Source organism: Cryptomeria japonica, chromosome 9 (assembly GCF_030272615.1).
Source record: "Cryptomeria japonica chromosome 9, Sugi_1.0, whole genome shotgun sequence".
Classification (NCBI taxonomy): domain Eukaryota; kingdom Viridiplantae; phylum Streptophyta; class Pinopsida; order Cupressales; family Cupressaceae; genus Cryptomeria; species Cryptomeria japonica.
This window is the reverse complement of record NC_081413.1, coordinates 687440269-687463473: the sequence shown is the minus strand read 5'-3', so window position 1 is coordinate 687463473 and position 23205 is coordinate 687440269. Positions and strand designations below refer to the sequence as shown.

General features: G+C 36.9%; 1 protein-coding gene across 1 annotated transcript in view; it reads left to right on the top strand.

Moving 5' to 3' along the window:
• Nucleotides 1-23205, top strand: part of LOC131073947 (3-oxoacyl-[acyl-carrier-protein] synthase, mitochondrial) — a 50599-nt gene that overhangs the window by 7547 nt on the left and 19847 nt on the right. Inside the window, exons 3-6 of the mRNA XM_058010476.1 lie at nucleotides 11219-11326; nucleotides 11502-11573; nucleotides 16394-16480; nucleotides 16730-16881. Of these exons, the coding sequence (XP_057866459.1) occupies nucleotides 11219-11326; nucleotides 11502-11573; nucleotides 16394-16480; nucleotides 16730-16881 (419 nt within the window). The remainder of the gene's footprint in view (nucleotides 1-11218; nucleotides 11327-11501; nucleotides 11574-16393; nucleotides 16481-16729; nucleotides 16882-23205) is intronic.

The following is a 23205-nucleotide window of genomic DNA, read 5'->3' as shown; positions in this document are numbered from 1 at the left end:
GAAGATGCAGAGAAGGAATTAGCCTTATATTCATTCACATCTTTTGCCTCGCGGGAGAATTTTGACCCTCACGGTTATATGGAGGAGGCAATTGGTAAGAACTACAAACATGAGTTTCAAGTGGAGGACTTTTGGATGAATCTCCCAAGTGATTTAGAGGTTAAAAGAAAGATGCATTCCAGGCTACCTTTAGATTTCATCAGGAAATGCAAAGTTTATAGGGTAGCTGATCAAGCCCAAGATAATGGAAGATACCTCCAGTCGTCCTATGACAAAGAAGATAAAGGAGTGAAGATAGATTGGAATGAGCCTGAGGTTTTAAATTTGAGAGCTTTGATGGCTCCTGTTTTATCATGTACTTGCAGATGGGTGGATGTACAACATCAGAAGTTGAGAGAGCAGAATGTATCAATGACTTTTACTTTGGAGGCAAGACCAGAAGAAGGAGAAGCAAGCGTAAGTGAGAACACTTCTCATCCTAGAGGTGCAAAGAGGAAAGAAAGACCTGAGAAAAGGGAACCTTCCAAGAGGAAACAAGAAGCCAATCTTGGTCGCCCATCAAACACATCTTCTCGACATGAAAAGAAGGCAAGCCAAGGAGAAGATCAAGGGAGGATGGTACCTGAAGTTGATGAATCTATGGAATCCATAGTGCAAAATGACAAGCCGGAGAAGGGACAGATGCCTCAATATTCATTAGGTCAATCTCCCCAAGTTGATGCTAATGAGCTACATGAGAAGAATGATGATGAAGTGACATCTCCTCTCCAAGAGGATGAACCACTGCCTAAAGAGATACAAGTAAGAGAAACAAGATCCGCCATCCCGGATTGGTTAAAAGAGAGACTGACAAGGGTGATTGTGGTTGAAGAAGAAGAAGATGTATTTGATTTAGAAAGCCTCATAGGAAATTCTCAAGAGGTAATGGAAAAGAAGAAGGCCACAAAGATGTCCAAGGTAATGAGGGATGAAACAGGATCCAGGAAATTGCAAATTGCTACACCAGTGGTGGACAAGTATGAGGATGAGATTCTTGCAGATGAGTATGACTTAGAGACATTCGAGCTTGGTCCACTTACCACCGAACAAGTGATGGAAGAGGCAACCAATTCATATGAAGCACTTAAAGACAAACTTAGAGAAGAAATGGAAAAGAATAGGAAGCTTGAGAGAGAGGTCAATGCTTGGAGAGGCTATTTTAGTCATCTCAATCAGCCCTTGAGACGTCAGGATCCAGCAGTATCTCCTTTACAAGCACTTCCTCTTGAATTAGTTGGCGAAGTAGAAAGGGTCAAGAGCCTGGTTCAGCTTATGAGCTCTTGGATTGATAAATCCCACACGGTAGCCGTTGAATTTGCAACAAGAATGATGAAGACAATTCACCGAGCTATCCAGGTCCTTGAGATTATCCATAATCTAATGATAACTGTAGCCGCTTTCACTCACACTAGAGATGTTATCATTCCTGTCCTGCAAGTAATAAGACAAACACCAAGACGGATCGTGGCACAAGAAAAGATAATGGATGGAGGAACTCATAACCTCCTACAGTGGTCAGCTCTGCTCCAGATGAAAGAGGTCCTTTTTGAAGACATCAGCACCAAATGCAGTCAAGTTGAAGGTATCATCCATCCAATTCAAGATAAGGTGTTTGAAGTATTGTGTGCTATTCTTGGCAGGCGGATCGAGATTGAGACAGATGTGGACATCCAAGAGTTGGAGGAGGAGAGTTAAGGTCATCTTTTGCAAAGAGGAGAACGTCATCACAGATGAGCAACGAGACCTGATGTTCACTACCATGTTCCTGATTGAGAAGATCAAAGAACTTGAACCTAGATGGGAGACAGTTCTTCTCATTGCCTTTGATCAGGTCATTCATTTGGAAGAACGGATGAAGAATCTTCCTGAGATTCCCATTGCTGAGATTGAGGGAATTGTGTCCAGATTCGTTGGATATGCTAAAAAGGAGCATAGGAAAGGGAACAAAAATCTAGATGAAAAGTTGTTATAGGATGATGTGGCAGCTTATTTCCTATTGGTCTATGTTTCCTCGATATTTGTGCCAATTAAATATTTGGCTATGCATTTAATAATGTTCATCTAAATGGGGACCTTTTTTGTAACAAACCCTAATTAGGGTTTAGGTGTCAAAATCTCAACCGTTGATTTTCTTTCGATCTGGGCCATTCATTGTATTTGAGGATGCTATATATACCCTCACTCATTTTCATTTTGATAATAGTTAGAAGTTAGAGAAGAGAGAGAGCTTAGAGAAGAAAGTTATTGTGTAGCAAGATTGAGTAGTGAAGAAAGAATTTTGAACAATTGTTGTCTATTTGGCTTTGAGATCAATAAAATATTGAAGTTATGGTGTTTTATTGCAATACTTGTGGCTATCTTCATGATTGTTTATCTTCTTGAATCATTCTCAGTCGAAGTAGTATTTAAGTTTAAGTTTGAAGGACTAAGTGTTGTGCTTGATCTTTGGTGAGATTCATGTTCCAAACCACTAGCTTCTTACTGATTGTAAGGACGCCTTGTGTGGTCAACTGGAGATATTGAGATTGCTTAAACATTCAATCATTGTTGAAATATTGATATGTATCTTTATGATAGTATCTATATCCTTGATGATTTGAAAATCACTAAATCACCTTAGAAGATCGCATCAATTCCAGTAGAGTTGTAATTCCTTGGCAATACTGAAATTGGTAGAATCTTACCAAGTCCAGCTTACATTGAGTCATTCTTAGGATTAGATTAGCATTCATCTCTTGAAACCCTTATCTTTTGCTATTTTTGAGAATCTGTTAGTATTAGGAAAATCCTGTTCCTGCAGTCAAACGAGAGTAACACGGACAAGCTTTCTCAGAAAGTGCGTAAGACCCCTTGAAGAAACAACATTTGCAACGACCACTGGTGCTTATCCACACATAGAGATCCTACAACGAAGAACCTTGAAGTCACCCTGATTGATCCTTTTCGCGATATCTTCAGCATTCAGAGACTTTAATCAAGAGAGGATAAGGTACCATTTGGGTATATTATTCTGTGTTTGGTTGTGTACAAAATACACGTCAACAGTTCCTTAGTTGAGTTTTTGTTTAAGGTTATGTGGATGTGTTTTTTATGCATGACCAAACACAGAATAAAATACCCAGAGGTATCTTATCCTCTCGAGTAAAGTTACCGAATGCTGAAGATATCGCAAAGAAGGATCAATCGGTGAAACTTCAAGGTTCTTTTACGTAGGTTCTCTACTCGTGGATAAGCTCTTTGTGGTATGATGTGATTTTGCTGGAATCACAAGGGGATTTACACTTGATGACTGAATGTCTGATTTGCTTTGAATATTGCTGGAACACAGGATTTCACTAGTCTAGATTTTGAAAAAAAAAGGAAAAGGATGAGGGCGAGGAAAGGATCTAATTCTGACACTAAGAATGTAGGAGCAATGATTGATCTTTGATGAAATTCTAACTAAGTCTTGTTTTGACATCCTAGGACCATCTCCACAAGGTTAGTGCAATCTTCGGAGGAAAACTTTATGATGTTCAGATCATCGCTACAAGCATAGACACCATCAGGTTGATGCACATCAGTGAAGAAGCGATGATTGAAGTTAAGCTTAAACTGAATGATTCCAGTTGACTACACAAGGCAAGTTTGCAATCAACAAACTGTTAGTAGTATGGATATATGAATTTCACCATCAATCAAACACATTTCTTCCACTCATCTAATAACATGAAATCAAATCTGAGAAGTATAGAGACCATGCAAATTGTTGAATCGACCCATAGATTTCACCATTTCTTCAATGAAGTTTTACAAGTCTTTTACAACAACATCTTGGCAACAATCTTTGCCTTCTCTTCCTATTATACTCTAACTGCTATTCTATTTGCTATTAATCATTAGCTATTCTAACCTCTATGAACTAACTATTAACCTTCTAACTACTGACTAACTATTAGCCTTTACAAATGAGGAGCCAAGGCTTATATAGCGCCCTCAATACAATTCAATGGCTCAGATCAATTTGAGATCAATGGCCGAGATTTTACAATGAAAACCCTAATTAGGGTTTGTTACAACAAACTCAATTTTGGCCAATGAAATAATTGCATTATTTGGACACATGTCTTCTCTGGAATATTCGACCAATGGAGAACCGGGGTAGGTACATCGAAGTTTGTGCCATCTCCCATGAGTCAGGTACATTGAATCTGGACACGTTGAGGTGGACCAATCCGACTGGAGGAGTGATGACTGGGATGCCACCTTGTTTGACACTTGTAACTTGGTAGATATTCAATTTGATGTTGCTGAGAAGCTAGCTTTAATTAACTCTTCTGAAACTGTCTGCTTCTTCAATGAACCCTTGCTTTAACTTCCTTTGTCTTCGATGTGCAGGATGGATGGTGTACCTTTCCTTCAAATGGTGGACTGGAAGAGGTCGTCCCTGACGATGCTGGACTGGAGAAGGCTGTCCTTGATGATGCTGGGCTAGAGAAGGTCGTCCTTGTTGATGCTGGACTGGAGAAGGTCGTCCGTGTTGATGCCGGACTGGAGAAGGTTGCCTTTTAACTGCAAGACAAACAAAAAGATGATTAAGGACACATAATAAATTCATTTCAACATAGCATTTTATACCTTAAATCATCAACAAGAAGACATCAAAATTAAGTTTGTTCAAGAGTCTTTCCAGGGACAAGCCCTATAAGAATTTCGCCCTGGATCCTCTGGAAGGGTCAGGAGTGAATTTTGCACTTTTGGACAAACTCCATCATGTCTTTATTCCAAAATACCTTCCAAGGCAAGCATACACTAGTCTTTTCTCCACCAAGGCCTGGGAATCCATTTCTTGATTGTCATTGTGAGCAATTTAGGTGATACTGGGAATTTCGCTCTGGACCCTTTGGAAGGGTCAGGAGCGAAATCCAAGCTTTAGGTCTCAATTCCTCATCTCCTTCACTTCAATTCATCTTGTAGGGCAAAGTAACATCATTTGAACCTCAACTACGCCTTAGGACTCCTAGTCTTGACTTGACACAAGGAGGAAATAGGCAGATGAAGAATTTCGCTTTGGACCCTTTGGAAGGGTCAGGAGCGAATTTCTTGTTTGTAGCTTATTTTTTCATCATTTCAACTTCAATCCACCTCACAAGGCAAGGAAACACTTTTCTTCTCTCATCCAACCCAAGTTTATCTTGATTTTGCAAGGCAAAATAGGTAATTGAAGGATTTTCGCCTTGGACCCTTTGGAAGGGTCAGGAGCGGATTTCCTCCTCTGGCCTAAAATCATCACTTCTGGAGACAACCATCAACTCAAGGGCAATCACAAGGGCATCTTTTACCTTGGTCTAGGCTTGGTTGGGCACAAATTTTGGAGAAAATGATGGGTTTTAGGATTTTCGCTCTAGACCCTTTGGAAGGGTCAGGAGCGAAATTCTCATTTTGGCTCAATTCTTTCAAACTTGATAATTATTGACCATTCAAGGACATGCCTAAGGACTTCTTTAATCATGATCCACACTAGATTTGGCATGAAACTAAGGGAAAAGATAGGTTTTACACAATTTCGCCGTCCCTTTGGAAGGGTCAGGAGCGATTTTCCTTTTCTAGCCCAAAATCATCATTTTTTCAATCCCAATCTTCTTTGCAAGGTGAAATTTCATCTCTTTTCGCCTTAGGAACAAGGTTTTAAGCTCAAGCAAGGTTAAAAATATATGCTTGTAAGGAATTTCGCTCTAGACCCTTTGGAAGGGTTAGGAGCGAAATTTCCTTCCTTGGCCAAAACACTCATTCCTTAACTCCTTCAAATGTCCTTAAGGGTTTCAATATGCCCATTCTCTCTTTCAACATGCCTTGGACATCAAAACTTGGCCAAATAAGGAAAGAAATGAGGTCTAGGAGGATTTTCGCTCTGGACCCTTTGGAAGGGTCAAGAGCGAAAATCTCATTCTTGACTTGATCCTTCATCTTTTCAACTCCAATCTTCTCTGGAAGGTAACAAAACATCATTCTTCACCCAGGAGACATGGTTTGTGGTCTAAGCAAGGTCAAAAAAATAGGCTTGCAAGGAATTTCGCTCTGGACCCTTTGGAAGGGTCAGGAGCGAATTTCACCTTCTTGGCTAGAATCCTTCATTTTTTTAAAGCTTTCAAACATTTCCAACATCCAAACATGTCTACCCTTCCCTTCAAAATGCCTTGCAAATCAAAATTTGGTCAAAATAGGCAAGAAATGAGTCTTAGGTTGATTTTCCCTCTGGACCCTTTGGAAGGGTCAGGAGCGAAATTTGACATTTTGGACTCTCCGTCAGGATCATTTTATGGAATATAACATTTAAGTATAAGTGACTTATACTTTAAGTTATATTCCATATATACTTCCAGGATGTTTGAGAGTGGTTTCGGACCTCCAGGGGTTATATTGCAAAATCTAGTTTTTGGAGGATTCTTCAGTTTTCCAGACTTAGTCAAATTTCAGGATCAAGATATTCGAGACTTAGCCAAATTTCAAGATCAGGGCATTCCAGACTTAGCCAAATTTCAGGATCAGGGCATTCCAAACTTCATCACTCACCAACTGGACCTAGCTCGGACCTTCAAGAATGATACCCACTCACAAAGCAAGACACAATTAGCAACAAGAGCAAAACCAGGCCCTAAGGAAGACTCTCAAAGAAACCCTAACCTGGAGCACCTGCTGACTCCCCTGGCTCAAGCAAAGCCTACCATCCTATTGATCCCCTGGCGACACTCAAAATGCAAAGGCTAACAGACAAACCCTAAACACTTAGAAAACAAACCCTAGAAAGCAAAAAGCAGGGGTCCCCATTTGCAATGGGGCGATGTGTGAATACGTCACTACAGGTTATCTGTGTTGGAGATTTGGCATATGTTTTGATACAGGTTAATTGAGACAAGTTATTGTTTGTGTTGTTGCTAGATAAAATTATGTCACTGTTTTGTTGAGCTGGTTGCAAAGAACTATATGAGAAGAGCTTGGTTGTGTGTAAGGTTTGAAAAATTCAAATCTAAGAGCAGGTTTTCTTTGAGCAAAGTATTGAAGGAGCCGTGAGTTTCCCTTTTTGGTTGGCATTTGAGTTGGTGCTCTCTTTTGCTATGGGGTTGGTGCCTCTATTTTTCTTAGTTGGTGCTGAGTGGAGAGTTGGTACTCTCTCTGTAATTTGGGTTGGTGCCCAATTGTTCAAGTTTAATAAGAAATCTTTATGTTGCGGTTTTTTACCCGGAAGGGTTTTCCACGAGAAATTTTGTGTTACTATGTTATTTATCTTACTGCATATCTTTTGGGGTTTCTTATACTGATTTGTGTAAAAATATGAAACACTGATTCACCCCCCCTCCTTAGTGTTTATTGTGTGCTCTTCAATTGGTATCAGAGCACGTGCCTTCTGTTAAGGCTTAAAAGCTTGAAGGTTGATTATGTTGACGCACAAAGATGAATGCTCTTGAAGGTTTGGCAACGAACAAAGCTCCTTTGTTTGATAGATCAAATTATGCTTTTTGGTGTGTCAAAATGCGAGCTTACTTAATGTCTGTCAGTTTTGATGTCTGGAATTGCGTGGTGATAGGCTATATAGTTCCTCAAAATTCTCCATCCACTGTTGATGAAAGGAAAGCTTTTGAAAGCAACGCTAAGGCTATGACTGCTATATTGTCTGGATTGTCAGAATTTGAATTTGTAAAAGTCATGCACTATGACACTACTCAAGCCATGTGGGATAAGCTCAAGAAGGCACATGAAGGAGATTAAAAAGTAAAGAAGGTCAAACTTCAAACTCACAGAATGCAGTTTGAAAGTTTGAAAATAAAAGAAGATGAAAATGTTGCACCTATTTCCTAAGGGTAGATGAAGTAGTGAATTTGCTTAAAGATTTTGGCGAGAAGGTTGAAGATAGTTTGGTTATTCAAAAAATCTTAAGGTCTTTACCTTTAAGCTTTGATGCAAAGATTTCAGCCATAGAGGAGATGGTTGACCTTGATAAATTGTCCATTGACAAGCTCAATGGTATATTGACTGCATATGAGATGAGGACAAACACAGAGTCATCAAAGAGGGAGACTGCCTTCAAAGCATTAAAGAAAGGCAAGCAAAAAGAGCATAGTTCATGTGATAGTTCGGATGATGATTTTGATTCAGAAGAACCATTTGTCATGAGAAAGTTAAGGAAGAACAAGAAGAAGATGTCTCTCAAGTGTTCTAACTGTGGAAAAACTGGACATTTTGCAGCCAAATGTCCATATGAGAATAATGCAGATAGTAGTTATGAAAAGAAGCCTAAGTATAACAAAAAGAAATACAGAAGAAAAGATAAGAAGACGTGGAAATCCAGAAAGAGTCTATATTCAAAAGAGGATAGTGATTCATCTGAAGAAAGTGATGAAGAATCTCAAAGTGTTGAGATTTTGTTTATGGCTCTAGAAGAAGCTCATGCTGAAAATAAAGAAGATGAAGATGTTTTTGATGAAGAAGACGGAGAAGTGGATCTTGAACAAGAATTGTTAAGTGCTCTAAGCAAGATTAAAAGTCTCAAAAAGAAAAATTTGAATTTGAAGCTACTGCTCAAAGAAGAAAGTAAAGAAAAAATGAGGAAATCACAAGCTCTTGATGATGCTGAAAGGCTCATAGATAACTTGAAAATCCAGATTGAGGAAGCTAAGAAGAGTGAAGAACTAAAAAATCAGATCAAGCTAAAAGAGGTAAGCTGTGAGAAACTTGAGCCTGAGATTGTCTCTCTCAGAAGGTTAGATAAATCTTCATCACTGTTGAATCATGAGAGTATAAATCAGAAAGGTTCTATGTCATTGGATGACATCTTGAGCTCACAAAAACAATCTTCTGATAAGGGTGGAGTTGGTCTTGAAGAAGGTCAAAGTTCTATCTCTGCAAAAGATGGACAGCAGAAGACAAATGCTAGTGGCACAATGGATTCATCATCAAAAGTCAGAAATAATACTTTCAAGATGCCTCCTATCTCAAGGCAAGGACATATGAACAGGTTCAATAATTCCTTTTTCAATGGTTATTGTTTTTCTTGCAACTATTTTGGACACAAAGCCATCAATTGCAAAAGGTTTACAAGGAATGATTTCAGTTTTAGGAGTTGGAATTCTTTTATTTCTCCAAGGAATTACAATATAGTATGCTATAAATGTAATAATGCTGGTCACATTGCAAAAGTTTGTAAAAATGAAATGGCAGATTTTTCTAAACAGAGCAAAAAGGATGAGTGTGTGGAAAAGGCAAAGGATGTTGCTAAGGTTTGGAAGAAGAAAGAGAAGGAAGTGCTTGTGGAATCTCTGATTGTCCAAACAATCCCCCATGCACAAAATGAAAAAGACAAATGGTATATTGACAGTGGCTGTTCTAGGCATATGATTGGAGACAAAAATGTTTTTTATTCTCAAAAGAACTAATGAAGGTAAGGTAAGATTTGGTAGTAATTTTTCAACAAAAATCAAATGTACAAGTACACTTGTTTTGAATGATGGTGTGACAAAAATTGAGAATGCTCTATATGTAGATGGTTTGAAGCAAAATTTATTAAGTGTGAGCCAGTTGTGTGATCAAGGACATAGTTTGAGTTTTAATTCAGATTGTTGTAAAGTTATAAATGATGGTAAACTTATTGCAAATGCAAGTAGGGTTGCTAACAATTTATACACTCTTGATGATATCAAAAAGGAGAAGCTTGGAGTGTTTCAACTCCATCATTGAGCTGCCTACTTGGACTCAGCGGGAGTTATTTTATTGTCACATTCTTTCAGCCCCATTTCAATTATGCAGGTTGGTTTCAGCTTTTGTGGGTTGGTTTTGTCATTGATGTCAAAGGGGGAGAAGTGAGTTTGGGGGAGCAATATCTCAGGGGGAGCAGTTTTGACATGTGTGGAGCATCCTAGAATAGAAAATGATTCTTATACAAGCTTTTTTGACCTACATTATGCAAGTGGACATATGTGACTCCCAAACATTCCCTCATGAAGCACTAGTTACACTTCATGCCCAACTAATAATAAAAATGCTCTTATAACTGCACTATGTAACTTTCTCATCAACACTCTTACACATCATAATATCTCTCACACCATTATCTTTGTTATAGACACTCTTATACATCTTAATGACAAGATATTCAGACTTTTTTCTACTCACATATTCACATATGTAATACCAATAATTACACATGGCATAATGGCCAAGGAATAAAGTGGGACGTCCCATTTCATGAGGACAGATAAAATAATAAATAATTAAATAATTCAAACATTAGGACATGCAAGGTGTATGGCACACCTAATCCCAAAACCCTTGACCATGATCTCAATTAACAGTAATAGAGGTTTGAATTTATAGGTGAAATGATCTCCTTGATAACTTGATAAGTCTTTGTGCCAAAGAATTTAAAATTCAATTGTCAATTGTTTATTCGCACATGCTTAACAGGGCCAACTTTGTTTTAATGGTCCCAAATTACTACTTAAAAGTCGGCTGTGTGTTCATTCTTTCACATCTGTACACAATAAAAAGAAGGAAAGTGTGAAAATTTGGTGTCTAATGTTTCTCTTTTAGCCATGGGAAAACCCAAAAAATATGAATGACAAGTTGGACTAAAATTCAAACTCTGAAAATGACAGTGCTAGTAGTCTTACCATGTTCATCATCTGCACAGTCTTATGATTATTTAGGTTTTTGAAAGTGTATGGCGAGACTCAGCTGTCATAAAAGTTGACTATTTGTTAGCAAGCACTATTTTCTAATCTATGGTATGAAAATCTTAGTTTGTTCTCATATATGGTATGATGGATATTGCAAGATAATAGGTTCATTTTTCATTTTGTAACTCATATTTGTTAATATGTGTTGCAAACTTTTATGTCAAAAGTGGCTAGTTTTCTCCAATTACCTTATCCTTTGGAATTTGCAAACTCCTATCCAAATTAGGAATTTTCTTTTATACAAAAGACAAATATTTTGGTGCATTCCCAAAATGTAAAGTGACAATTTTACTTGTACATGGATATCTATTACATGTTTTGCTGATTTATTTTTTATTTGAGTTACCCATCACCAACCATTATTTGTAAAATCTTTTCTTTAAGTTTTGTTGAATTTGGTAATACTGATGTTAATCTTTTTTGTTTTGTTTTTGTTTTGTGTTAAATTTGCACCTTATTTCTCAGAGCAGGACAAGAAATATTTGGCACGGTTTATATCTTATGCGTTGTGTGCATCTGAAGAAGCTTTGAGGGATGCAGGCTGGTCTCCTGAAGATTCAGAACAGAAGGAAAAGACGGTTAAGTTTGAAACTTTCTGGTCAATATTTTTGTCCTTATTAAACTATTTCAAAGCAGTTTTGTGCTATACAAAAGAAAGCACTATAATATATTTTCTTTTGGTAAAGTTTCTCATATAAAATTTCTCTCAATTTTATGAAGTTCATATTTTGACTAATTTACTTGGCATTGCAGGGTGTTGCTATAGGAGGTGGTATAGGGAGCATCATTGACATTTTGGAAGCTGCAAAACTTATCTCTGAGCAGGTTGGCGTTCTTTCTTTATAACCCAGTTGTACTGTGCCTATTTTGGCTGCACCTCTCAATGTAAGTTCAATGTATTGTACTTGTAGCTTGTTCATTGTATGTTAAGAGGAGTAGGATGCCGTAAGCCGTTCTCTTTTACATTGCTTTGAACATGGGTGTGCTTGTCAGCCTCATTGATTATGCTTTTGGTTGTCAAGATATGATTCTGATTTCTTACTTCTTTTCCTCTTAGATAATTTTAGATTCTAATGTTTCCTTCCTTACTCTTTCACGATTAATTTTTTCTCTGTTTTTTTCTGTAACGGAAATGGATCTGTACTCCTGCTTGCCCAAACCTAAGTTGCCGGTCCTAGTATGTGTACATGAGTAAGACTTATTTTTTCCTTGGGTAGGGCTTCATATATATATAAATTAAAACTATAGAAAATAGTAATACTTATTACTCATAATTGCCAATAAACAAAATATCTAAATACCTTATAATTTGCAAAAAAGGAAATACTTGTAAATGTACAATATGATTTTTTAATGATTTGTCAAATAGCAATACAAAATGAAAATTGCAACAAATTTTCAAGATTTTTAATATTGCTCTTCATCGAGAGCATCAAAATCAGCATTTAGTTCAATTTAATTTGAACCACAATTGGCTACAATGTCACTCCCACTAGCCATGTCATATGCAAAAGTTGCCTCATCTATAGAGACTTCGACAAGTTGTGCAACTGTAGTATCCAAGTTGGACAAATTTGGCAGTTAGATACCAATTGTTTGTCACCCCCTCATCATAATTAGGTCTCTCATGTAACAAGATGCAACTTGGAGTGCACAAAGACCAAATCCTTAGTTTTTTCGGCACCCAATTGGTTGTGTTTAATTGAGTGGATAAGGAGTATGTACTTCGATTTCACTCAGCTGAAGAAGAACTCGTAACTTGTTGAATTTTCATACAACCTTTATAATTACAAAGCATAAATCATACTACATAGTAATGAATGAAAAATGAGAAAGTTCAAAAACAAAAAGATGCGTATTTGCAGGAATTTTTATTAAAAGAGGTTTCAAGTAAATAGAGTCTTGGCCATGTGTGTACCACCATCAGGAGCATCTTTCTTGTTCTTTTCTTGAAGAGCACAAACATCATGATTCTTTGAAGATATGAATTGGCCAAACTCATTCAAGGCAATGCTCCATATGTCTGCATCTGGGAACATTCTTTTGAATATAGTCTTGTAGCTAATAGCAACCTCTTCATCTCTATATGGTGCCACCTCTATTGGCAAAGAAAGTATATCTGAGATATAATATTTCAGAGATAAAGTAAGGAGATCCAAAGGTGTGGCCATCTTATCCTAACAATCAACAATTATTTTTTGCACTCTTTTGAAGAATGCTTCTATGCGATCATGCTCCTTATTTTTTCCACCATGGGGGCCATGCCATCATAAATTTCCAACAAACATGGATGATTTATATTAACATAACTGATAATGTTGATGATGGGCTCAAAGAAACTCACATTTCACATAAGTCCATCACTCATAATCTAGAATCAATTCTTTGACTTCTTGGGCTCTCATTGTTTTTGATTGCCTCCACACATTCCAAAGAGCGCTGATGACCATAGTTGTCTTAAGATGATTGTGTGTGATGCAAATCAAGCATTGACAGTTTAACATGGTGCAAAAAATAAAACAAAAAAAATATATTAAAATGTAGATGACATGTCACAAATAATAAAGTTAAAAATATACTAAAAAGTAAAATTTAAATTACCTTCAATAGCTCCAAGTTGGAAAAGGTTCTAAAGATGGCTTGTGTCATATGATGATTTGCCACAAGCAATTGAATCTTATGGACTTGTATATTTCTTTGATCCGCTTGATCTATGTGCCATTTTTTTGCAATATCAAGTTGAGTGAGTAGACAACAAATGGTGTCCAAAAAATACATCCATATGTACTCTCTGAGTCTACACTATTGAATTAGGCACTTCTACAATTTTTAATTTGTTTGAATTGGACATTTTTTTTGGGGCCCACCATGTCAATGAATTGTATGAGGATATTGGCAATAAAAGTTGTATCCTTCACTTGCCCCTCACAATTTTCAATCTTTGGAAATATTGCCCTTTTAGGGGACAGTGCACTGACATTGATTAGTGGTCTATTTTTGCAATCTTTTCATCCATCAGAAATGATGGGCACACTTATTTGGGCCTTGTATCCTTGATTGCAATCAATGATAACTCTACAGAAGCTTTCTCGTTGGCTAGTAAGGTGGTGTGCATCTTTTCATAGCTAAGACTAATATAATTAGTAGGTACATTGGCAATCTCCACTACCATATCCTACCAATATGGCAATCTAACATGGTTAAAAGAAAACATGTTGACATAAATGCAATGAGGGATGCTCTCTTTTGCATCCTCCCTCATTTCTTTTGAAGGCTTTTTCCAATAGGTCTCTTTTATGAGAAAAGGGGGTATTCTTTTCTTGGGAAGATGTAATGTATCCTACTAAGAGGCTATCTGTTTCCCAATAAATTAACACATGTTACTATACATTATTGTGGTTTCAGTTCACATTTCTTAACCCAATGCATTAATTATTATTGTCAATACATTTGACATTTCAGTCCTACCTTAATTCTCTTTCCTAATCCTAATGAGGGTTGGGGATTTACTGTCATAGGGTGCTGACACCACCTACAAGGAGGCTACTCAAGGCCCAGAACTACGTTCCTACCCATTTTGGGCTTACCATCACTTGTGATTGGGTTTACTCACATTTCCCTACACACACCAACCTATCCACTCATAGGACTTAGTAAGGAATTAAGACTAGGCCAATAATATAATAATCTTTCATGTATTATGAATGCTTATGAAATTAAGTACGACTTTCATTCATATTACAGTCTATATTAATATTATCAATATTACTACTAAATTCTGCATAAGAACATTATCAGGCTTTATATATTAAGCACATCTCCATGCATACCACCTAGAACAAGGATGTTACTGCCTGTAACTTAATAACAGTTCTGATCTGATCTGATTAATAGTGATCTCACTGGATGCTTTGATTCCTTTCCTTCATATCTCTCAATGTGAAGGAGAGGTCACACCTCTTCATCATGTATGCCCTTTGGCAAGGATACAACCTTTCACAATCAGATCTGCACTTCTGATTCCCAAATTTAACCCCCTTTCAAATAAATTTCTTTTCTCCCTTTTATGTCACATGTTTGAGGGAGTCACAAACTGTCATCTTATGCCTTTTGACCATTCATTAAACTTAACTAAATTTTAGTTATGGTTATGTTTAATTTTATTCTTTTATATTTATAATTTTATTATTATTGTTTATTATTAAATCCTATAATGAAAAGGGGACATTACAGAAGATGGTGTCATGAAAGTATGTGGGCTAGTTGGTTGTGACAAGCCACTAGGTTTCTACAATCCTTTCTTGGAAAGAGAATGTGCTCTTTCCTTTGATCTATTACTTGCTATGTCAACATCCACTTGTTCTTTAATAAATCTCATTATTTGTTGCTTTGGCAAGCCTTTTTATTTGGCTTTAGATAAATTCTTATTCCATAGCTGGTAATGGTGTATAGACGATCTTTCACTCAACCATATGAATTCTTATAACCCCCATTGCCATGAAGTTGTTCAATCATGGTTGTATTAAAAAAATGAAGAGTTAGCATTATAACTCTTGTATTATGTATAAAGGTTTACAAAAATTCAAAACTTAGAAAAGAAAAAACACTTCTAAAAATAGTGATAAATTTTCAAACTATAATTTTCTTTTACAAGGTTCACACACCTTTGATAGATAAATTTTCTTGTGCAACTATTTCTTTCTTTTTGGAATAGGTTTTCTCTCTCTTGTAGCCTTCACCTTCGAAGAAAAATGAAGCAACCTTAAAAAACCAACAACGGCAGCTTGGAGGCAAAAAATCTGTTTTGCTCACTTGTGTTTGTGAAATGAGGAAAAAGAGGTTTAGTGCCCTCACTTTAGGGTGAAATTAGGTATTTAGAAGACTTTTTACTTTAAAAAATGTATAATGTATTTTTTATTTTTCTGCCCAAGATGTTTGTAGGTCCGCTTGGATTCACTTGGGTTTGGCTTGGGTTTTCCCATGGTCTGCTTTGGGCACTTTGGGCAACCCTAGAGTCGTCCAGGTTTTGGACTGGACCCATATAGGTAAAGGCGGCCTTTTTGCAGAACCTGGTAACTCAGACCCAAACTAGGCTAAATCTGCTCCTCTCATCTCTACTTTTTGATACTAAATCTGCTCCTCTCGTCTCTACTTTTTGATACTAGAGTCGTCCAGGCTTTGGACTGGACCCATATAGGCATAGGCAGCCTTTTTGCAGAACCTGGTAACTCAGACCCAAACAACTAGGCTAAATTTGCTCCTCTCATCTATTTTTTTGTCAATGTTTCTTTAAACAACTGTCTATGCAATTAATGTTTGTAATCAAGGTTGTTAGTCCTGGGTCGAAAACTTTGAGATGTTTCTTTTCACCTCATTTGGGCATCTATAAGCATCTCCAAGAAGCTGATGCTTGTCAGGGATTTTTGTAAAATCACTTACCATTATACTTAATATATGGACCTCACTTACCATTATACTTAATATATGGACCTTTTTGTTATTAAAAAATGGAAATAGTATGGAAAACTATATTAATTGGTTGAATAGCATGGTGAATGGCATGCACTTTACAAGTTAGAGTATTTGTAAAAAATCATGTTGCTCAATTGCCTGATTTGCTTGGGGTTTTGGTTTTAACAACACAGCGGGTGCGTCGTTTAAGTCCTTTCTTCATTCCTCGTATATTGATCAACATGGCAGCAGGTCATGTCAGCATCAAGTATGGCTTTAAGGTAACTTCATTCTATACAAGCCTAATTTTATAACTAATTTTTCCAAATTTTGTTGTACGTGCTTTGAAAATTGGATGAAAGACCATGGGATTGCATCTTAATTTCAGGAGCTGATTGTTAAGATATGGATATCAACCTTTAAGTGCTACCAATTTCTGGTTCTTGTAGAGGAACTTCTAGAATCCTATCCTTGAATTATCGCCTTATTGTAACTTTCTTTCTCACACGCTGTTTTGAGTTGAATCCCAGGGACCAAACCATGCAGCAGTCACTGCTTGTGCCACTGGCGCTCATTCTATAGGAGATGCTTTCAGGATGATTCGTTTCGGAGATGCAGACGTTATGGTGGCTGGAGGAACTGAGTCAAGTACTGATGCATTGTCAATCGCTGGGTTTTGCAGGTGCTTAGTTGTTGCAAATTAATATATTGTGGTGTGATGTTTCTAGACAGACTTAAACTCATGAGAACTTCTAGTTTCTGACGAATTCTGTTATGTTTGTGGTGTCTGTTTCTAGATATAGTTGAATATATGATCACTTTTATTTTCTAATATCTTGTGTTGTTTTGTAGAAAAGAATAATTATCCATGATTAGTTCTATCCCAAGATACTAAGACATAACTCTATGTAATTGGTATCTCTGTGTATGTAATGGAAAAAAAATATTTCAGTGAAGTTAGTGAACTTGCAGGCTAGAAAAGTAATATTCATCACAAATCAAAGTTCAAATAGTTCTCTGTTTGGCTCAGAGGAATGAATCTTGCGTATAAGAGCAATGCCCGCATAGGATACATTAGGTAGAAAGAAGTTATCTTCTCTTACTTTGTGGAATTATTAATAAAGCAGAACTTGCTAAATAATGCGCCTAATGCTTGGGTGTTTGCTGGCCATATCTACATTGATTCTGAACTGATGTATTGGTTTGTTTGTCAGTAGTTTGACTTTCTTAACTATTTTGTTGTCTGAGATCTGGGCCTGCTGGCTTTTGTTTTGGAAACTTGTTGATTCACATTAGAGCAAATATTGACATTGAACAGGGTAATAACTGATTTTTGACCATTTTCTAAAGCAAACTGATTAGGGCCGTTTCTTAGAAAATAGATAATTTTCTAAAATGCATTCACAAACATACCTCAACCTTGCATGCTTAGTATGACAAAGTTACAAACAGTTGGAAGTAACCTAAGAAATAGTCAAAAGAAGAGCGTTATGGGTAAAAGTCTAAGAGAAGCTAGATTTGGATGCTATTACAAGAAGATTACAACTTTTCTTTAATCTTTACTAAATGAGTTCCAAACTTGTTAGGCATTTTCCTTGAGATCTTCACTTTTTACAAGCTTCCGGTGTTTTATAACTTTATATGACTCAAAATTGCTTTTGGGAGAATGTATGCTAGTCTAGGCATGACAAGGTTCCACCAAATCCTTGCCATATGGCTTGTGTATTGTAAACCTTATTCAGTATTTTGTTTCTATGGGTAAGTGAATATTTATAAGAAAATAGAAAACTGGGATCCTAAGTTGCCGGTTCTGGTTCGGGTTTGTGGGTTTGACAATTTTTTTTTTGGGTTTTGAGTTTGTTAGTACAAAAACATAAAAAAATTAAAAATATATACATATATGCAGCAGTAGCCAAGTTCAAAATACATCACTATGATAATAGTCAAATGGCATTATATTATATGAGAGTGGGAGTGAAACTCTCAATATTCATTCAGTGAATTAATTTTGAGCGTTTCACTCCCACTCTCATATAATATAATTCTCTTTTATGAAAGTGAAAAAAAGGTCCAAAAACTGTCTAAACAGTTATAGCCACCACCAGTAACGTACCTATAAAACTAGGCCAAAGTGTAAGTTTAGATGAAATATCAAATAACTTTAGAAAGTCCATATCACACTCTCTAAATCTTTTGCAGAGGTGATCCATAAATCTGTTAGTGGACTTAAAATTTTAAACTAATATAACACAAATATTACACTATTATATCCATGCAAGATTTTATGAAACTATGGAGTGATGAGCAAAAATTCTTGAACAGCATATAAGTTCTCAAAGCACTCATTGACCCATAGTTTTATATTAGAGCAACTGATGCGAACACACAAATCATAATTTGAAATTCATATATTAACTCATTGTGTCCTTTTTGGATCATATTTTGATTGTGAAGCTGGATATGGATCAATGTAAGAAAATTCATGTATCCACTATTATGAAATCGACCTAGTTTGATGCTACAGAAAATCAGAAAACACATCATTGAAGAAGAAACTTACAGATAAACAGAGGCTCCAATAATTTGGTTGCTCGGTTTCCTTGAATTTATTACCCTTATACTCTCTCAAAATTTTATCCTATAATTCCTAAAGAGTATTTCAAATCATCAAATTAGGATTGGGGGGTCGAATATGCCTTTTTGGCATTAAAAACAATTTAAAAAAGTAAAAAAAAAAAAACACTTTTTCCACCAAATTCCTGATGGCTTCTATGAAAAGGGGCAAAATTCTGCCTGGGTTCGTGTTGTGACCATTTCACACATCGCCCCATTAAAATGGGGACCCCCTCTTTTTGCTCGTTTTGCTCGCCTTTCGCTTTGCTTTTTAGGGTTTTGGTAGTGTGTCAGTTGTCTGGATTAGGGTCAAGCCTTAGGGTTTTCCCATTTTGATGTTTTCAGACCAGAGTCCAGTCAGTCTTGAGAGCTTTTTGAGCTTCCTCTCGTAGGATGTAGTTTTGAATAAAGTGAATTCGCCAAAGGCTAAGTGAGTTGGTCTAGTTTCAATTGAAATTTTGAATGCAAAGCCTAAATTTGTCTAAGTGTGAATGATGAGATTTTTTTTTTTTGATTTTGTCCGATTGAGTGATTTTGACCTAATTTTGAAAATTTTGATAATTGATCCCGGGCATTGGAAATGATTTGTTTTTGCCTTGTGAAGTGACAAAACCCTTGAAATCTTGATATTTTGGCCTGTGGGAGCAAATTCGCTCCTGTCCCTCAGTGAAGGACCGGAGCTCATTTCTCAAAATTTTACTGTCTCTGCAGGATCAAGACAAATCTCGAATTGGAAGTGATAAAGGGAGGGATGATCTTTCCGTTGAATATAATTTGAAGAATTTCACAAGCATGGAAATGTGCCAGGAGCAAAAATCGCTCCTGTCCCTCAGTGAAGGACCGGAGCTCAAAATCAAACATTGCCTTGTCCTTGCAGGATTTCAACGATTTGACAAATTGAGGAGAACCAAGGAAGTACACTTCATCAGTTGAATATAATTTGGAAGCGTAAACATGAGGAAAATGGACCAAAAATGCAAAATCGCTCCTGTCCCTCAGCCAGGGACCAGGGCGAACTTAATGATAGCTCCCGTCCCTCTCCCAGGGACCAGAGCGAAATTCCTCATGAGGCATGTTTTAGGCAAAGATCAAGCAAGTTTAAAGTTTGAAGCAAGAAAGGAAGGTATAATGAACCCGTTGAAGACAAATTGAAGATTACAATACATCAACAGGGGACTCAAATTGGCCTAGGCGCTCCTGTCCCTCAGTCAGGGACCAGAGTGATTTTTGCCTTAGATCAATTTCTTGCCAAGTTAGAACTAACTCCAGGCCAAGGATGAATGAAATGGGGCACAACAAGACCGTTGAAGATAAATTTGGAAGTTGGCAAAGTGTAAATGAGCTTGCACATGAAAATTCGCTCCTGTCCCTCAGCAAGGGACCAGGGCGAAATGATAGTTATCCTGCTTTCTACCCAAGTTCAAGTCACTCAAAGTCAAGGTGTAAGGTGGTAAGGACATTTTGAGGTGTCTCGATGAAGAAAGAAGTTACAAAGACCACCAAAGACGAAAGATTTGCACTAAAATGCCTAAGTTCGCTCCTGTCCCTCTCCTAGGGACCAGAGCGAAATGTTCAAATGAGGCCAAATTTAAGTTGCCACTCACATTTCAAATGTTCGAAAGGGATTGAAGAACATCATTTTGAGTCTTGAAGACAATTACAAGTTAAGAAGATGAAAGAATTGCACTATAACTTCAAGATCGCTCCTGTCCCTCAGTCAGGGACCAGGGCGATATTCACTATATTTGCCAGTTCATTCAAAAATCACGCCAAGTCAAGGACGTACAAGGTTGCACAAGGTCTAAGGTGTCTTGAGAAGATGATATGAGAGGAAACCAAACGTCAAATGGTGATCAATTTGAACAAGGAGACAAAATCGCTCCTGTCCTTCAGGCAAGGACCAGGGCGATTTTCATTAAATCACTCGTTTTCCTTCAAAATCATGACAAAGCCAGGTTACACAAGGTCGAAGATACCATTTTGAAGGCGACAAACGAGAAGTTAAGGTTAAGAACGAAGAATTTTGGCTAGAACATAGGGATCGCTCCTGTCCCTCACCAAGGGACCAGGGCGATAATCCTTCAAGCATCAAAATGCTTTGTTAAAGACAAGTGAAACAAGCATGGAATGAAAGACTAACGTTGTTTCTTCCTCATGATGAAATTTGGTGATCGTAGAAACAAAGGTCAAGGAGAAAACACAAAGTTCGCTCCTGTCCCTCACCAAGGGACCAGGGCGATATTAATCACAAAAGGCACTCATCCACAAAGTCAAGTTAATCAAGTTTGAAATTCCCAGCAAACATGCCAGTTTCAACCTGAAGATGGAGGTTTTGAAAGTCAAAGGCAAAAGAATCAAGACTAAAAGGATAGTTCGCTCCTGTCCCTCAGTCAGGGACCAGGGCGATAATGGTTTGTGCCCTTACCTCTTCCAAATTTGGCGCTAACAAACATTTTTTTTGAATTTTACTAAATGCTAGAAAAATCGATAAATTGGAATATTCAATTAAAAAGCATTTAAAAATAGCGCAAAACATTTATTAATTAATTTTTGCCTTTTTAAAAATCGAATTAATAAACAAAGGCATTTAATTAATTAATTATTAATTTAATTAAAAATCAAATTTGAGCGCTTGGATTTAAATTCTTACAAAGTCGGCCTTTGGTTTTATTTATAAATTGTTTTAAAATTGCCTTATTTTGCAAAGTCGGCCTTGAGGTAGTTGTAAGGGTAAGCGCCTATAAAGGGAGGGTGATAATTTCATTTTCAAATCATCATTTCACCTTCATTCATATGCGATTTTGAGAAGACAGAGGAGCGAATTTCATAAAGGAGAAGTGCGAATTTAGCAAAGGAAGTGGAGCGAATTTCCATTCCAAGCAAAGTGCGAACTTAGTTTCAAATTGAGGCGAATTTGCTATCATCAAGGACATTGAAGACCCCCCCTCCAAAGGTGGCGAATTGCTAGAGAGATTACTGTTGACGTGTATTTTGTACACCATCATACACAGAATAAAATACCCAAAGGCATCTTATCCTCTCTTGAATAAAGCCTCTAACTGCTGAAGATTCGCATGAAGGATCAGTTAGGATGACTCCAATGTTCTGGTTAGTAGGGTCTCTACGTGTGGACAAGCACCAGTGGTATGATGTGATTTGCTGTATCCTCAAGGGGTCTTACGCTCCGAAAGCTTGAAATTTTACTAAACTAAGAAGCTTTTTCAAAAAATAACAAAAGAGTAGGGTTTTCAAGAGGTCTAATCTAGTCTAACCCTAAGAATGACTTCGTGTGAACAAGACTTGGCAAGATTCAACCAACTTCAATTTTGCCATAAGATAACAACTCAATTGAAATTGATGCGATCTTCTAAGGTAACAAAATGATTTTCAACACATCAAAGATCAAAGACACTACCACGAAGGTACATATCCAAGATACAATAATGATTGAAGGTTAAGTGATTCAAATATATCCAGTCGACCACGCAAGGCGTTCCTACAATCAGCAAGAAGCTAGTGGTATGGAAAGCGAATCCTACCAAAGATCAAGTCTCACACTATGTCCTTCAAATTAACCCACTACTTTGATTGAGCATGATTCAAGTAAATTGAACAACCATGAAGATAACCAAGAAAGTTGCAACAAAACACCATAACTTCAATATTTCATTGATTTCCAAGTCATCATGTACAACAATTGCTTGAATTCCTTTCTTCAAACTCAATCTTGCTACAAAAATAAAATTGCTTCTAAACTCTAATTTCTCTAATCTCTTCACTATTATCTCTTCTCTATCACATCTATTACTATTCCAAATGAAATGAAAAATGAGGGTATAAATAGCATCCTCAATTACAATGAAAGGTTCAGATTGAAAGTAGATCAACGGTCAAGATCATGACACCTAAACCCTAATTAGGGTTTGTTACAAATGGCCTCCTTTTTACTGAACAATATTAAATGCATAGCCAAATATTAAATTTGGCACAAAAACCTAGGAGACATAAACCAATGACAATTAAGATGCCATGTCATCTATAACAACCTCTCATCTAGAATCTTATTCCCTTTCCAATGTTCTTTTTTAGCATATGCAATGAATCTTGATACGATTCCTTCGATCTCAGCAATTGGAATCTCGGGAAGATTCTTCATACTTTCTTCTAAGTGAATGACCTGATCGAATGCATCTAGAAGAGCTGCATCCCATGTAGATTCAAGTTCCTTTGTTCTTTCAATCAGGAGCATGGTGGCAAACATCTGATCATATTGCTCGTCTGTAACATTAGTGTCCTTGCAAAAGATGACTTTGATTCTATCCTCTAATTCCTGCATATCCACATCTGTCTCGACCTCGATCCTCCTGCCAAGAATGGTACGAAGTACCTCAAA